The 18,423-nt window shown below is 34.2% G+C and overlaps 1 protein-coding gene across 1 annotated transcript; it reads right to left on the reverse strand.

Moving 5' to 3' along the window:
* Positions 1 to 946: 946 nt before the first annotated feature.
* LOC132552629 (uncharacterized) lies at positions 947 to 16,430 on the reverse strand. The gene is made up of 6 exons (XM_060216815.1): positions 16,139 to 16,430; positions 5,158 to 5,270; positions 4,586 to 4,714; positions 4,127 to 4,201; positions 2,900 to 3,038; positions 947 to 2,613 (listed from the first exon to the last, which is right to left on the reverse strand). Exons 1-6 carry the CDS (start codon positions 16,364 to 16,366, stop codon positions 2,257 to 2,259), a joined length of 1,041 nt encoding a protein of 346 aa, XP_060072798.1. The 5' UTR covers positions 16,367 to 16,430; the 3' UTR covers positions 947 to 2,256.
* Positions 16,431 to 18,423: the final 1,993 nt, after the last annotated feature.

The following is an 18,423-nucleotide window of genomic DNA, read 5'->3' on the forward strand; positions in this document are numbered from 1 at the left end:
CATAAATAGAAACCACCATGATATTAGAGATTAACAAGTGAGATTGACTTTGTAGAAATATTGTCATTGGTGCCCATTTTATCTATTTTTAAAATGTTCTCTGGTATTTGAAGTTCAATGATTGATGGGAAACACTGAATACCTATGATGATGTTAAATGCAATCCTGCATTCACAGAATCTAATTACAATGGTAATCATTATTCATCTCATTAGTTTAAATACATGCAAAAAAACTGAAATCACTGCTGACATAGTTATATTTACATTTGGTTAACAGAAAAACTGAATTAAGAATATCACTTGCAGTTGGAATCTGATTAAACAAACAAGAGATCCCTGAGGGATCTTGGCGCCCACCATTTGAGGATCTGTTTTCAGTTCTTGAAGATTTTTTTTTGTTTGTTACAGGTGTTGTAAATGTTCATGAACTGGTCTTCATTGAATGTACTCAATGATGGCACAAGATATCTTTATTAAGCACCTATTAGCAAATATCATTTGAAAAAGATCCCAAAGTATTATTAGATAGCAGTCAGTTACAGGTGGATAATGGAAAATATGCTTGTGCTGTATTACTGTCGACATCCAAGATGGCTGCCTGTAGGCCACCTTGATTTCAAATCAGTCCAAAAAAGGTACAATGCACAACTAGGGACCAAGGGAAACCAATATCTATGAAATATCAGAAGGATACATCCAGTACTTCCTCAGATATAGCAGTAACAAGATTTTACTCTCAAAATCCAAGATTGCTGCCTGTCAGCCATCTTGATTTTGGATCAGTCCAAAAAGGTATAATGCACAACTTGGAACCAAAGGGAATCTGCATATAAAATTTGAGAAAGATCCATCGAATACTTTCCAAGAAATAGCAGTAACAAACTTTTACATTCAAAATCCAAGATGGCCAACTGTCTGCCATCTTGAATTCGAATCAGTCCAAAAAAGGTATAATGCACAACTAGGGACCAAGGGGAACCTGCATATAAAATTTGAGAAAGATCCATCCAGTACTTTCCAAGAAATAGCGGTAACAAACTTTTACTTCCAAAATCCAAGATGGCCACCTGTCGGCCATCTTGAATTCTAATCAGTCCAAAAACGGTACAATGCACAACTAGGTACCAAGGGGACACTGCATATGAAATTTGAGAAAGATCCATCCAGTACTTTTCCAGAAATAGCGGTAACAAACTTTTACTTCCAAAATCCAAGATGGCCACCTGTCGGCCATCTTGAATTCGAATCAGTCCAAAAAAGGTACAATGCACAACTAGGGACCAAGGAAAAACTGCATATGAAATTTGAGAAAGATCCATCCAGTACTTTTCCAGAAATAGCGGTAACAAACTTTTACTTCCAAAATCCAAGATGGCCACCTGTCGGCCATCTTGAATGCGAATCAGTTCAAAAAAGGTACAATGCACAACTAGGGACCAAGGGGAACCTGCATATGAAATTTGAGAAAGATCCATCCAGTACTTTTCCAGAAATAGCGGTAACAAACTTTTACTTCCAAAATCCAAGATGGCCACCTGTCGGCCATCTTGAATGCGAATCAGTTCAAAAAAGGTAAAATGCACAACTAGGGACCAAGGGGAACCTGCATATGAAATTTGAGAAAGATCCATCCGGTACTTTTCCAGAAATAGCGGTAACAAGAATTGTTTACGGACGGACGGACAGACGACGGACCACGGACGCAGGGCGAATTGAATAACCAACCATCTATTTGAATAGATGGTGGGTTAAAAATCTCATTACATGTATATAGAACAAAGTATGACAAGAGTTACGGTTCCTAGTTCCACATGCCAGTATATAAAGGTATAAGTATAGACAGACTTTTATCAAGGTCTGTAGTATTAGTATTTCAAGGAAGCCCATCTAGTATATATTCAGACAATCAATCATACTTTGGCAAGGATAGGAGAGGGCTTTTTTCATCTAATCTAAAAAAAAAAAACCACTTAAATAACTAGATAATTATCTACATAAGGTGCATAATAGTTTTCCTATGGATAATTATATATATAAAACACCTAGAAAATAAATGCCATTTTCAACAAAATAAATTGGCTTTTCTCACAACCTTGATTGTAATTTCTCAACTAACAATAATACACAGCCTTACACTTCAGAAATTACCACAATACACAACTGCGGAAAGCATTGATTATAACAAAACAATTGTAATAATTGTCTTTGGAATGGCATATTGAAACATAACTAAACTAATACGAATTTCGAAATATCAGCTTTCAACAATTGTATAATTCTTTTTGACAAAGTTCATATTCATAAAATGAATATCATAACAACATGACCTTGACACATTAGTGACCTTGGACTTGAACATTCCGAAGGGGTTCAGTCTATAGTTAAACTGTTTAAAGTTCATCTTTTCCAATGTCTTGAGGATCTTAAACATCCGAATGTAATCTTCTTTGGTGGTTGTTCTTTGTAAAGGTTCACTTTGACGAAACAACTCTCTTGTGTGTATTTCAAAGCCGATCTGCTTGACGTTCCACAGAGCTCCTTCCTCACTGAGTGCCAGCAGGACTGCCCACTCATTAAACTCAATATCAAACTTCAGGTAATCAATGACCGACTGTTAATGAAACAAAGTCATATTAAGATATTGGATGAAATTTGGTGATGAGAACACAATATTTTGTAGTGGTCCTTATTACCTATTCATTACCGCAGCTTACAAAATTGAATCTTTAAAAGTCCATTTCAAAATATATCCTAGAAAGATTGAATCAGCCATGTGACAGTACAGTTTGAAAATCAATTTATACACAGGCCAAGAGGAAAGTTTCTTTTTAACCAATAGTTCACTTTTTAAATGTATGAATTATGTATTTCCCATTTTAATATTTTTAATTTCTTACCTTTTCATGATGGTTACTTCCTAAAATAGATCCCAGTGTTTTTAGCGTCCAGCCCTTTCTAGTGACTTCATTTTTGGTTCCGATGCCAATTCTCTGAAACTTTACCAGTGCACTCCTGTTGTGGTCTGGCTGGGAGATTCTGAGAACAGAATGGAGATGACTGCTGATTATCTAGAATAATTCATCAAATGTAGCTGATTTTAAGGACATATACATCTCTCTCTCTATATATATATATATCTATACAGCAACAAGATTGTGTCTGGAATTTTTAGTTTTAAAGTAAAATAGTACAGTGATGCCGAGATGTAATCAGAATAAAATAAAACAGAATCAGTGAAACTGCTGAATGCTCCCTGAAAGTGACTTTATTGGACATAAAATCCTAACAAAGGGCAATAATTCTGTAATTAAGGGAATACAGGCATTAACATTGATTGGTAAGCTGCAAATTCTCTCGAGTATGATCATTGTATACACTTTGTTTCATTATCCTACCTTAAATGAAAATAAAGTCATGCTCTGGACAGGAAATTTCCATTCAAGGGCAATAACTTATTAATTGAGTGTTCAAGGGCCCTGAATTTGGTACAATGTACATTGTCTAAGTATGATGAATGTATCCACAAAGTTTCCACAAGCAAATTTAAAGTTCTGTTCTCGACACAAAATTTTAATAAGGGCAATAAATCTGTTATTAAGGGCTTGCAGGCCCTGAATCTGGCACACCACAAATTGTCTTAGTATGATAAATGTAAACACAAAGTTTCTTTGTCCTAGCCTCAATACAAGCAAAGTTGTGCTCTCCACCAAAAAGTTTTACTTTTACACTACAGCAAATATATCCAAATTTTTAGCTCATAACCAGCAAAACAGACTTTTTTTTCTAAATCAGATTAATTATTGTTAATAATTCCTTTAACACAACATTGTTAATGTGGCAGTGTGGTTTATCCACCTTTCATTTGTGTAGAATTTTGTTGTCCATTTTGTTTTATATTGTATATTTGTTTTCAAAATGCAATTACAGGCAAGATAGGATGGGATATTTTGTTCATATTTTATCCCAGTTTTATTGAATCTAAGTTTGGATTATGATAATGTTGACTTGTTGGTATTTTCTTATTGTTTTTTATTGGTAACCCTGAACTGGCCCTATCACAGCCATCCCAACACAAATCAGTTGTCATTTGGAACAAAATATGATGGTACAGCATTCAGACTTACGAAGGGTCAAAGGAAAACACATTGCATTTGTAGATCTTGGACACAGCATCATCAAAATTCCAGTCATCATATATTCTGGAAAAAAAAAGACAAGCATGGATATGTACATGTACAACTAGTACAGGTATTTAGCTGTATATAAGAGAAATGTAAAACAGTTTAAGGAGTTTACAAAAACAGTATAACCTTGTTTTTACACTAAGCTCTACTGGCAGGTGGTACATTATGATACAAACTACCAACCAGTGTGATATGTCACACTAGGAAAACATCAACTTTCAGTCACATTTGTAAACTGTATCTAGTTTAATTCAATATAAAATCTGTACTTTACTCTCGTATTTGTCTTCCATACATATACATTTAGATTACTTTACAACTCCTTTACAGAAAACAGAATTTTTTTTTATAAAAAAAAAACTGTGACATAAATGTTAATTTCCTTTACAGAATTCTTACCCAAATGAGTACACTATACAAGGCTTCCTGAGGCCAAAGGGAGGAGCAAAGCAGACGTTGTACCCTCCATCATGTTGGAATCCAAGACGCTTGTCATTCTTACAGATTACATCTTTTGTCTCAATATACCTGTAACGATGGACTAGGTTATACCAAATGTATCATTAATACAAGATTCTTTTACTTTAATTGACTCTGGGAATCATATACTGTAATTCCTTAATTGACATTTTAGAATTTTTTTAATATTTGTGGTGACAGTAGATAGTTTAGAAAATTAATATTTATTTATACTATCTGTTTCTAGCAAAAATTCACTCCTTACATCGTAAACTTGATGGTAAACTTTTTATTTATCTAATTAATTCTTTATGATTTCATTATAAAGTAAATCTATTTTAATTAACATGTTGATTTCTCGTTTGACATTACCTGAAGAAACTATAGGATTTAGGAATTCCTCATTTGACATTATCTGAAGAAAGATCAAAGAAGTTATAGAATTTAGGAATTCCTTGTTCGACATTACCTGAAGAAGTTAAAGTATTTAGGAATTTCTTGTTTGGCATTACCTGAAGAAATTATTCTCCACCTCGGCATCAGACATGGATGATGTAATGAGGATAGGCTCCATTTTTCTTACCAGGATCTGAGGAACGATGGCAGGTGGTTGCAGCAATTCTTTCTGAAAATACAATCAAAATTAAATCATGCATTTTAATTTTAATAAACATGGAATTAATGCAACTATTACAAGATTCCTTATAGCTGCAGAGTTTAACTAAAAAGTGAAAATGATTTTTTTTGGGACTTATAAACACATTTGGATTTGGAATGAAACCAAAACAGCTACTAAAATTTCAATTCAGAATTTGTTCATGAAATGGTCAATAAAATGATTCAATACTAAAATTATTATTCATCAGATGTTTTTTTCTATTTCCTTTTTAATGCTGATGTCAATCATACACTTGTTTATATGTGTGTACACATAAAATTAATATTAAAATAATAATATCATGGACTTCCTTTGCAGATCAGAAGCCATGCTACAGTAAAATGACACATGTTGTTTATAGAAGTGATTAATATAATAACATCATTCACAGGTACCCCAATTAAAATTCCATGTGTAGGCATGTGGGTACACATGTGTACACAAGTGATGGAAAAGTATGTTTACATAGGTAAAACGTGTAGAGATGGTCAACCCTGCAGGCTTTCAACTGGTCCTCCACTAATGAGTTATCTTTAAGATTCCTTTGTTTATTTCCTCATAAAGTGAGTAAAGATATTTAACCAATGAAATTTAAGAATGGAAAGTCACATTAATGACAAAGATGGCTGCTGTGTCAAAGATTTCACATTGTTTAATGATGGACTTCGCAGCTTGTATCGAGTGTGACCGACCAGTCAGGGCCAGACAGGAGGGGCTTCAGTGTGACGAGTGTGATCGCTGGCAGCATCGCACATGTAAAACAGGTAGGCAGGTGTTTGCTTTTAATCAATTTTTTCTTGAAATAACCAAAAGGGTCAATATTTATCTAGTGGGGTGGGCTTATCATAGGACACTCACGCAGCATTTAGTGATATTTCTACTAAAGCTACAGTGAATGGGTGGATTAAGCGACACTTCTGTTTCTTATTAAAGTCTGATAATTGTATTTGAAAGATGTTATAGAGTTACATTATATTTTCAACTTGCAGATGCATATCACAAATTATCAAAAAACCGAAAAATCAAATATTTACAAAATATATTAATTTATATGGCAAAACAGAGTATATAAAGTTACAATGAATTTCTATCTAACCAAGCGATTTAACCAAAACAGACTTGCAGTAGGAAGATAGAGATATTGATAGATGATACAGATATTATCTAAATTGTTTTTAATTTTTCAATTTCATTTTCTGGCTGTGAGGTGGAGTATGTGTTTTCAAAGCAATTGAAATTAAAAAAATACAAAGAGTAACAAATTGAATTTCATAGGAAAAAATGTCCCAAATGATTTTTTCTTTATCTACTACTTTTATCTTTCCGCTCAGTATTGTGAACTGTAAAATATATTAATTTATTGTCATAATGTCAGGAGCAAATGTGATCTTTCAAATTGTGTTAGGTTTGATGACCGTATATAAAGTTACAATGTAATTCAAAAGAAATGACATTTTTTCACATCTTTATATAATCCAACTTTTGAAAGGAATTTCTGGTCGTAGTATTGGTACAATGTATTATACATGAAGTACCAAAACAGTTAAATACATTTGTATGATACCTCTGTGGATTACCTATAAAACTATCCCATGATTAAATCATATCCAAGGTGTTCTCCTTTGGAAGATCCTACAGAGATATAAAGTGTCCTCCAAAGATGTCTTATACAGGTGATATTAGTCTTTAACTAGGGATATTGGTCATTTTCATTTCAACATATACAAAAGATAATAAAAAAAGCTCATAGCTATTGTAACAAATGGTCTCCAGCCACCAGCTTATCAGGCAGGGTAGCATTGTAACAAATGGTCTCCAGCCACCAGCTTATCAGGCAGGGTAGCATTGTAACAAATGGTCTCCAGCCACCAGCCTATCAGGCAGGTTAGCATTGTAACTGATGGTCTCCAGCCACCAGCCTATCAGGCAGGTTAGCATTGTAACTGATGGTCTCCAGCCACCAGCCTATCAGGCAGGGTAGCATTGTAACTGATGGTCTCCAGCCACCAGCCTATCAGGCAGGTTAGCATTGTAACTGATGGTCTCCAGCCACCAGCCTATCAGGCAGGTTAGCAACTGGTTTCAAATCTGTTCCAGAAATTCACATCTTTGCTGGATCTTATTAGCCAAGCTTATGATCTAAATATAATGGTAAGCTTTAGAAAATTAAATGAAGCTATGCTCTGAATGAACCCTTTTTGAATTATTGTACATTGAACCTTGACCAGACTTCAACTTTTATTCAAATTTTGTAAAATTGATAACGTCCTCACACATTGTAGTTGAACACCTGTACTTTTTGTTTTTGGATATGCCTATATTTGTTAGAGTTATGCTGCTTCTACAATGATTGCACACTGAATTATGGATACTCCCAATACAACTTTTACCTTACTGATAAGTCAGCACACAATGAATGTTAAGTTATTTTTGGAATTTCACAAACCTTTTTACATGCCCTTTCCATGATGTATGTAGACGGAAATTTGTCAGGAAACGTGAATCCTCCTATATATTTTATTGAAATTTTGTGAAACATCACAAGATGTAAAGATTTCAGACACCCTTTTCATGTCCAATGGCCTATGACATGTCAGATCACTTGTTAATTAGTAACTTTTAATGTATCTTTGATTCTCAGAAAACTTACATTTCTGAATTTTTTGAGGTGTCACTTAATCAACTAAGAATATTGATGTTTTATATATCAACATACCTGTTGCCAATCTAATGCAGTTTTTCTCCAAGCCACAATTTTTATAAAACTTGATCAACAATGACATTTAAAAAGAACTTGCCTTTAATTAATGGTTACATACTATCAGAATCAAAAAAGAGGTCGATTCTAATTCAGAACAATGAAATATATTTTTGTTTACTTTTTTTACTGAATAAAAGACAAATGAAATTTTGCATTATTGATGCTTATTATAAGAAATATTTTTTGAGTTTCAAATATCAATTTTTGATGACAGTATGCATTGTATATACTTAAAGACTGATATAACATTTGTAGGTATTTCTCGGAGTGTCTACAGAGCAACTGTGAGAGGTGAACCAAATGGTCTACAAATATGGTATTGTAACTATTGTATCCACACTGGAATGGAACCAGACACATCAAAGCTGACAGCGAGACCAGTAAACACCATGCTGACAAATAAACCTGCAGCTTCCATATTGAGTGTGAGGCCGACTACACCCATGCTTACAGAGAAATCTGCCACTCCAGTGCCAACAATGAAATCGACCCAGCCCACACTGACTGAGACTCCTGTCATGTCCACACCGATGGAGGGACCTCCCATGTCCCGTTTGATGGAAAGATCAGTCTCACCAATTCTGATTGAGAAACCGTTCATGCCCACGGTGACTGAGACAACTATCACTCCCACACCGACAGAGAGACCTGCTACGTCCACTATGACAACTATCACTCCCACACCCACACTAAAGGAGAGACCTGACACACCCACACTATGACAGAGAGACACAGCACTTGACACACCCATGCTGACACACCCATATTGAAGGAGAAACCTGACACACCCACACTTATGGAGAAATCTGACACACCCACACTGAAGGAGAAACCTGACACACCCACAATGAAGGAGGGAGCAAGCTAACCAATGCCAACTGAGAGATCTGCCACACCAACGCTGACAGACAGACAAGCTCCAGCTATAGCCAAACCGACAGATGTAGAGAGATCATTCATACCCAAGCTGACAACCACACCCATTTTATCCTACAAGAGACCTGCCATATCAATGGCGACGGAAGGACCATGGCCAGCCACACCAATGCTGAGACCTGTGACACCAAAGCAAATGGAGAGACCATACTTAGCCACACCCACAGTGATAGGGAGTCCAGTCACACCACAGATGGAGGATCTTCAACAGCCATTTTCACATGAACATAGGCATCACCTTGGTTCAACTGTACACAGACATCATCCATATTTACCATTACAAGGACAACGGCAACATTCACCTTTACAAAGACGTCCAGTCATGATGGAGACCAACTCAAGTTCAGATGAAGTATAACCAGACACTTATCATATCTGTGATAGTTCTTCTGTCCACCTTACCTTCTAATCCAAATCCTGTATATCGTTGTTTCCTAAGTTGATAAATAATTGCATACCCATGCAACGAATTCAAATGATCATTGCAACATATTCCGGGGTTTTAAGAAAACAGCCAAAAAACAATGCATCCTTGACTTAAACCACATGTACAAGGAGATTTATGAAATTTGATATAAAGTCACCGACATCATAATTTCTGATGGTACAAATAAGCCTAGGATCAATATCACATTCCTGTATCAATTTAAATACTGATGTGTAGTACATAGCTATATTACCCATAAAATGACAGATGCCTTCAATAAGATAACAGTATACCAAGATAAATATAATAAAACATTTCACCTTAATTTGTTTTTCAGTCTGATGATTCTGACGTACAAAAACCTAGGCGTTTTGATTTGCTACCATGTGTAGATTGTCCGTGCAGATTCCGACAGCACTCTCCAACACCTGCCTCTGATGCCACCTTTATTGTGGAGCGCGAGTACGAGACTGACATGTAAGTCAAATTACATGTTTTAGTCCACAGTTTGGACAAATAGATAAAAGAAAATAAATATTGAAGGATCACATTGACCACGGTGTAATAAGACAAATTAACTTACCCCAAAATAAAATTAAATGTAATCACTTATGTAGAAATAAGGTAAAATTTCAGGATTATTATAATCTAAAACAACATCTTTTTAATATGATTTCTTTATTTTCTATTTGATTAAAAACAGGAAAGTGACATGCTTATTTGTAAATTCTTATTTTGTGCAATAAATGTTTCTACATGATATGTCTTTTTAATATCTACCTGGATCAAAACAGTGCTTCTGATAACCAAAATGGTCATTAATGTTTAAATTTTTCTTTTCGAATGCTAACCTAACAACACTTTAAGTCCTATAATCAACCTTGCACTGATGGCTATCATATCATCATACATATCTCTTCCATTTATACTGTCTATAAACAACGCAAATCTTTTTTTGGAATTTCATTATACTGTTATTTCTTGTGTATAGGTATAATGAGCGATCCTTGCACCCGATGTACAAGGCTTTCCTGGCGAATGATTCGGAGGAGGATTCAGACGATGACAAGTTTTGGTAGGTTAACATCTTTAAATATTGTAGTTTACATTGAATTATTCATCATTAAGCTACAATTGAAAGCATTGTAGCTTTATCAATTCTTTACAATTAAAGAAATGAAAAGACACATACTACCATTTCCTGGTAATACACTTGTGTAGTAAAGTGTAATACAACCAACATGTTCCAATCTTCCCAGGTCTTTATCTAGGTTTTCGAATCAAATCTCTGTAGAACGATTTTGTGTAAATTTTTATATTAGTATCAAAAAAACTTACAAGGGGACATCATTTTTCGGAAGCAATACTCATTAGCATTCAGTTTCAAAATGGCCTCTGAATTGTAATGTAGTATATACATTATATTAATTAATTTTCTGTTTTGGCTCCTAGTATATGATACCTCACAGATCATGAACTCAGCATGAATTATTCTATTTCTTTAATACCTCAAACTTCTGACAAAAAAAAAAGGATGTCTTGATATGTATCAATTCTCGTTCACAGGACATGAAAACATTTTCTAATATAAATCAGTTAAAGTAGATTTCTTTAATACCTCAAACTTCTGACAAAAAATCTGAAATGATGTCTTGATATGTATCAATTCTCGTTCACAGGACATGAAAACATTTTCTAATATAAATCAGTTAAAGTAGATTGTTTTTTTAATGAAAGATAAGTCTTATATAGAAAACATGTGAAAGACAGAAAACTTTTAACAATAAGGACTCTGATGAGTGTTGTCACCATCATGCTTAATGAAGCATTACTCATATTGAACACTTGTGATTACATTTGGTGTATAGGAACGTAGGAAATGTAGTGTTTAGAGAAACACAGAGACTTTTACAAATTAGTCACCAATATCACTCATGGTATTCCCTTCTTTTTTTAAGGTTTCCTGGAATGAGGACCAACTTCTTCTTGGATGAGGAGGATGAGACTCGGTACGAAATCTTAGAGAACAGCACTACACGTGGACGCAAGAAACTTGTATCCAGTGATGGATATTCCTATACAGTCAAGGTAGGTCAACATCAGATAATCAAGGTACCAGTAATACAAAGTCAAGGTCAACCAGGTCAAAGGTCACTTCCAATGTGAGACAAAGTTTAGAAGTCAAATAATTATGGTTACAATATAAGTCATAGAATGTCATGATTTGTCTTGGCAAACTTGGGATAAATTATAATAATTTGACATGAGCTGATGTCTAAGATAACTAACAAAAAACTAATTATAAGCTTATTCGCGTTAAACTTTCATTTATTTATTTTTAGGACTCCTCAGCCAGAACCACAACTTGGAGGTGCACTATCCAAAACCAAAAAGTGCAATGTCCAGCATATGTTATCCAGCGTGGCCAGAACTTTACCAGAGGTCTGAATGACCATGTACACATTGGGAAACGATTCTTAACCAAGAGACTAAAGACCACAAGCAAGGCAAGTGATAGATACCAAAGGTCACATCGATCACACAGCATTTCCATGAAATTGGTAAAAAACAAGAAAACAACTACATTTTAGGAGAAATTGATATTTATCTTCATCAATCTTCATATGCCCTTTAAATTTGTACAACAGAAAAGTCTCATTAGCATATTTAAACGTTAGTTTCCAAGGCCTGATACTGTTTTGCATTTAGTTCAGCAAAAATTAATTTTGTTCGCATTTTTATAAATATTTCAGCTAATGAATTTCTATTTTGTATAGGTAAAGAGCCAAGCGATGAAAGACAGACATCTTCAGAATGAAGCACACACTCATGCTCTCCCACAGGTTGACAACCTGATCCGCATCATTAACTGTCAGAGATCGAAACTCAGACATCAGCAGTAGACAGCAGCATTATCAATTGTCAGAGAGCAAAATTCTGGCACCAAATATAGTTGTAGTGTTAACTGCCTGTGGGCAAAACTTTGATAAATATAATAAAACATTTCACCTTAATTTGTTTTTCAGTCTGATGATTCCGACATACAAAAACATAGGCGTTTTGATTTGCTACCATGTGTAGATTGTCCGTGCAGATTCCGACAGCACTCTCCAACACCTGCCTCTGATGCCACCTTTATTGTGGAGCGCGAGTACGAGACTGACATGTAAGTGAAATCACATGTTTTAGTCCACAGTTTGGACAAATAGATAAAAGAAAATAAATATTGAAGGATCACATTGACCACGGTGTAATAAGACAAATTAACTTACCCTAAAATAAAATTAAATGTAATCACTTATGTAGAAATAAGGTAAAATTTCAGGATTATTATAATCTAAAACAACATCTTTTTAATATGATTTCTTTATTTTCTATTTGATTAAAAACAGGAAAGTGACATGCTTATTTGTAAATTCTTATTTTGTGCAATAAATGTTTCTACATGATATGTCTTTTTAATATCTACCTGGATCAAAACAGTGCTTCTGATAACCAGAATGGTCATTAATGTTTAAATTTTTCTTTTCGAATGCTAACGTAACAACACTTTAAGTCCTATAATCAACCTTGCACTGATGGCTATCATATCATCATACATATCTCTTCCATTTATACTGTCTATAAACGTAACAAATCTAATTTTTAGGAATATCATAACTTTGTTATTTCTTGTGTATAGGTATTATGAGCGATCCTTGTGCCCAATGGACAAGGCTTTCCTGGCGAATGATTCGGAGGATGATTCAGACGACGATAAGTTTTGGTAGGTTTACATCTTCAAAAATTGTAGTTTACATTGAATTATTCATCATTAAGCTACAATTGAAAGCATTGTAGCTTTATCAATTCTTTACAATTAAAGAAATGAAAAGACACATACTATCATTTCCTGGTAATACACTTGTGTAGTAAAGTGCAATATAACTAATATGTTCCAATCTTCCCAGGTCTTTATCTAGGTTTTCGAATCAAATCTCTGTAGAACAATTTTGTGTAAATTTTTATATTAGTATCAAAAAAACTTACAAGGGGACATCATTTTTCGGAAGCAATACTCATTTGCATTCAGTTTCAAAATGGCCTCTGAATTGTAATGTAGTATATACATTATATTAATTAATTTTCTGTTTTGGCTCCTAGTATATGATACCTCACAGATCATGAACTCAGCATGAATTATTCTATTTCTTTAATACCTCAAACTTCTGACAAAAAATCTGAAAGGATGTCTTGATATGTATCAATTCTCGTTCACAGGACATGAAAACATTTTCTAATATAAATCAGTTAAAGTAGATTGTTTTATTAATGAAAGATAAGTCTTATATAGAAAACATGTGAAAGACAGAAAACACTTAACAATTAGGACTCTGATGAGTATTGTCACTATCATGCTTAATGAAGCATTACTCATATTGAACACTTGTGATTACATTTGGTGTAAAGGACCGTAAGAAATGTAGTGTTTAGAGAAACACAGAGACTTTTACAAATTAGTCACCAATATCACTCATGGTATTCCCTTCTTTTTTTAAGGTTTCCTGGAATGAGGACCAACTTCTTCTTGGATGAGGAGGATGAGACTCGGTACGAAATCTTAGAGAACAGCACTACACGTGGATGCAAGAAACTTGTATCCAGCGATGGATATTCCTATACAGTCAAGGTAGGTCAACATCAGATAATCAAGGTACCAGTAATACAAAGTCAAGGTCAACCAGGTCAAAGGTCACTTCCAATGTGAGACAAAGTTTAGAAGTCAAATAATTATGGTTACAATATAAGTCATAGAATGTCATGATTTGTCTTGGCAAACTTGGTATAAATTATAATAATTTGACATGAGCTGATGTCTAAGATAACTAACAAAAAACTAATTATAAGCTTATTCGTGTTAAACTTTCATTTATTTATTTTTAGGAATCCTCAGCCAGAACCACCACTTGGAGTTGCAGTATCCAAAACCAAAAGGTGCAATGTCCAGCATATGTTATCCAGCGTGGCCAGAACTTTACCAGAGGTCTGAATGACCATGTACACATTGGGAAACGATTCTTAACCAAGAGACTAAAGACCACAAGCAAGGCAAGTGACAGATACCAAAGGTCACATCGATCACACAGCATTTCCATGAAATTGGTAAAAAACAAGAAAACAACTACATTTTAGGAGAAATTGATATTTATCTTCATCAATCTTCATATGCCCTTTAAATTTGTACAACAGAAAAGTCTCATTAGCATATTTAAAACGTTAGTTTCCAAGGCCTGATACTGTTTTGCATTTAGTTCAGCAAAAATTAATTTTGTTTGCATTTTTATAAATATTTCAGCTAATGAATTTCTATTTTGTATAGGTAAAGAGCCAAGCGATGAAAGACAGACATCTTCAGAATGAAGCACACACTCATGCTCTCCCACAGGTTGACAACCTGATCCGCATCATTAACTGTCAGAGATCGAAACTCAGACATCAGCAGTAGACAGCAGCATTATCAATTGTCAGAGAGCAAAACTTTGACACCAAATATAGATGTATTGCTAACTGTCATAAGGAAAATTGGAAAAGTTAAAACTGTGAATAGTGCTCTGATGTATTAAGTTTGATTATGATCGCACATGAAAGGAGTGTGCATAAATACAATACTAGTGCTAACAGTGACAGCTTGGGCTTAAAGCAGATCACCAGAGGACTTGTATCATCTTAACATCCTATATTTATTTTATGATCCACCAATAAATATCGCAAATAATATTTTCATGTCTTCTGTTGTTCTTCATTTCTGACTATTCAGATGTGTAGTAAAATACATGGATATAAAAGATACACAAATTTAGCACATGTATACATTCTCTAATGATTAACAGCCTAGGGGCTGGGGCTATAATAAAAGTTGATAAAATGTCAGAATAATTTGGACAATCATTTCAGTGCATTATGGTGAATAATCCTTGGAAACCATAAAGCCATGCAGCTCCAAACATTTTGCTTCTGAAAATTATCCACTATATATCTAATCAAAAGGTCCATTAAAGACACACACATATATATCATTTGCGTGCAGTGGAGTATATAACCAAGGGGAGATAATCAATCTGAAATTAAATGACAGCATATACAGAAAGCACTATTTTGGTGGAGAAAGTTAATTACCAATTTCAACCAAATATATTCTGCTGTTTTCCTAAAAAATATTTGAACTGTGGTAATAATTACCTGTCAGACACATTACAGTTTACAAACGGATAATCTGCCTCATCTGGGATGGGGATACAAACAGTATCAGTTACAGAGACTTCCTCAAATTGTACTCCATACATTTCTATTATCGTTGATCTATGATAGGCGTGGTTTTTTCATGCATAGCCCTGCTGTATATTATTTATCGAAATAACATCGCATCACCTTATTGGTCATTTGCACAGTTCTGTTTTCAAAAAAATCATACTAATCCTATGTATTGACTACAGATTTTATTTTATCACTTTTATACGTTTGTGTTTGATTGCTAACAATATATAAACATGTATTAATTGAAACATTATAGCATGAACTTAGATATTTCTTAGTCCCTGATTTTACATATATTTAGTACATTATGTATATGAAAAAACATCGGCTGATAACTGGATAATTAAAATCTTAAAATATAAATGTGTGCAGGTGAGTTGCACGTGCACAACCTGTATTTCTAACAGAACATTTTACCTGCACTTTAACATTGAAGACGGGGTAATCTATCAAATGTTGTCTTAAAATAGCATCCTTTGCGTCTTCATCGTAATCGCCGTCGTCATAGATATCTATTTCGAAAGGATTCTTGTGATGGTGTCTTGGCCTCCAGTTGTACAGCAACAGAATGGTGACAACTATAGAACAAATACACAGCGCAACTGCAATGCGTTTTGTGTTGAATCGCATCTGCATGTCTGTCATTTCAGCACAAGTACAGCTATTTTATGGCTTTGAACGGTGCATTTCCACACCTTTTAGGCTCGATTTCCACTTTCTCTGAGGGCCATGTGTGTAATGTAAACTTCCGGTTTAACGTAAAATAAAACCCGATACCTGCTGCATGTTACGGAAATTCAAAATCGCAATACTGTCACGAGTCATTAAAAATCCCTTGTTTTATTTCATTAAATTTTATATTAAAATTATAAATTTTGATGATATTGATTTCAACAAACAATTTATTTATTAAAAAAAAAGAGTCCGAAAACAAATTTATTTCTTAAATTATTCCATATAACGTTGTCAAATACTTTTTAAAGAAGCACAGAAAAAAATCGCGGTCCTTTCTCTTTTAATTCGAGCCACAGTATAGTGCACTGTACTTTTTAGACGAGTAGTAGTTCGTTTTAGAATGGACAGGTTTTAACCTAGAAATGTATAGAAAAAGGTACTGGAACACGGCTTCAGGAAGGTTCTGTATTTCAACAATTCGCTGCTGCATGACAGAGAAAAGTGATCTTAAAACAACCAATGTGTCGTTGTTTTGCGTGTGTGTTCATATTAATTGATTGACTTGAAGGAAGAGCTACATTAGTTATTTCCGAGGAGGTATGCATTCTCTTTAAAGGATGTCAGTGTTATTTAGCGAGGTGCCATGTCATGCATGCTGCCGTGTCCATGTTGGCGCCGTCTTTATTTGACCTAATCCGAATTCTTCTGACGTTTTATCAGCTTTCTTAATAGGCCCAGTTGTTCAAAGATTGGTTAGAGATAACTAGTGCTAAGTGAACATTTACAAATACGAAGAAAACAAAATATGTAACAATCTTTATCATTTCATAGCTGTAATTTTGTAGAGTCTTGTGTCGATGAACTACAGACAGGTATAATTCGACAGAATGCCAGAGTAGATTTTACAACATATGAGAAAGAACCTTCTTATCGTGAAGGCTCAAATCCCTATCTGGAACATCCTCTTCCGAAAGTTGACTCTTCTACAAGAAAATTTGATTTTCCTAATAATGCAATCCCCTACCTCACCCCAAACAAAAAGCGCACATTCCTTCTCGTGTTACAAGATATTCCTTTTCAAAGAAAAACGAATAACAGTGAAATTATTTGGTGTTGGATATCAATAATATAAATATTGTGTTTGTAGTTGAAAATATCGTTTTACTGGTTAGATCTTTAAGTAGGCTATCGACATACCCATAGGGACTAATTGTGGTCTTCTCTTCGCTGACTTAATTCTTTTTTCGTACAATGTTGAGTTACCGAAGAGATTATCAAAATTGGCCACAGAGAAATAATCTTCAGTGATACATTAGTTTTTTAGCAAATTAACTTTAGAAAATATGTTAAAATTGAAAAGGGTACACTTTGCTAGGTTCATGCTAATATGGAAATACATACTTTGGCTAGTATGTCTGGGTACCGGAGGAACAATTTAAAATTGGGAATACATTTTTGGGAGAAGTCGTCTATAAGTTGGCAAAACTTACTGACCAATCCCTTTGACTTTTCTTTGTCAATAAAATATGTTTAAACTAAACAATTTAAAATATATTTTATACACACTCGAAAGTACAAGGTCCTTACTACCTTTCTGTTTGACAAAATGTTATTGAAAAATAAGATTTAATTTCAGATAATCGAGTTACATTGGTAGATACCAAGACCGGTTTGCCTTGGTTTCTCCATTTAATCCGAGATTCTCCAAATAACACTGCTTCCGGTTTTCGGACCATCATTTTCTTGCGCCAGCGCCTTCCGCGATACAAATAACACCAACCTGTTTCATAACACGACAAAGTCATTATTCTTTAAAAAAAAACAAAAAAAAAAAAAAAAACATCAGATACGCCGCTTCGTGAAATTCAGCTGATTGAAAGCCGCATCACTTCTTGAATGAGAAATGCCAATGTGCATTAAACTGCTTTTATTCCAAGCAAACAAACAAACTCAAAATACTGTTATTTGCGATAGTTTTCATTTTGATTTTAAAAACTAAAATATGTCCCAAAATTAAATGGCGTCGG

Source organism: Ylistrum balloti, unplaced genomic scaffold (genome assembly GCF_031769215.1).
Source record: "Ylistrum balloti isolate Yb309-2 unplaced genomic scaffold, AGI_CSIRO_Ybal_v1 Utg370264, whole genome shotgun sequence".
Lineage (NCBI taxonomy): Eukaryota > Metazoa > Mollusca > Bivalvia > Pectinida > Pectinidae > Ylistrum > Ylistrum balloti.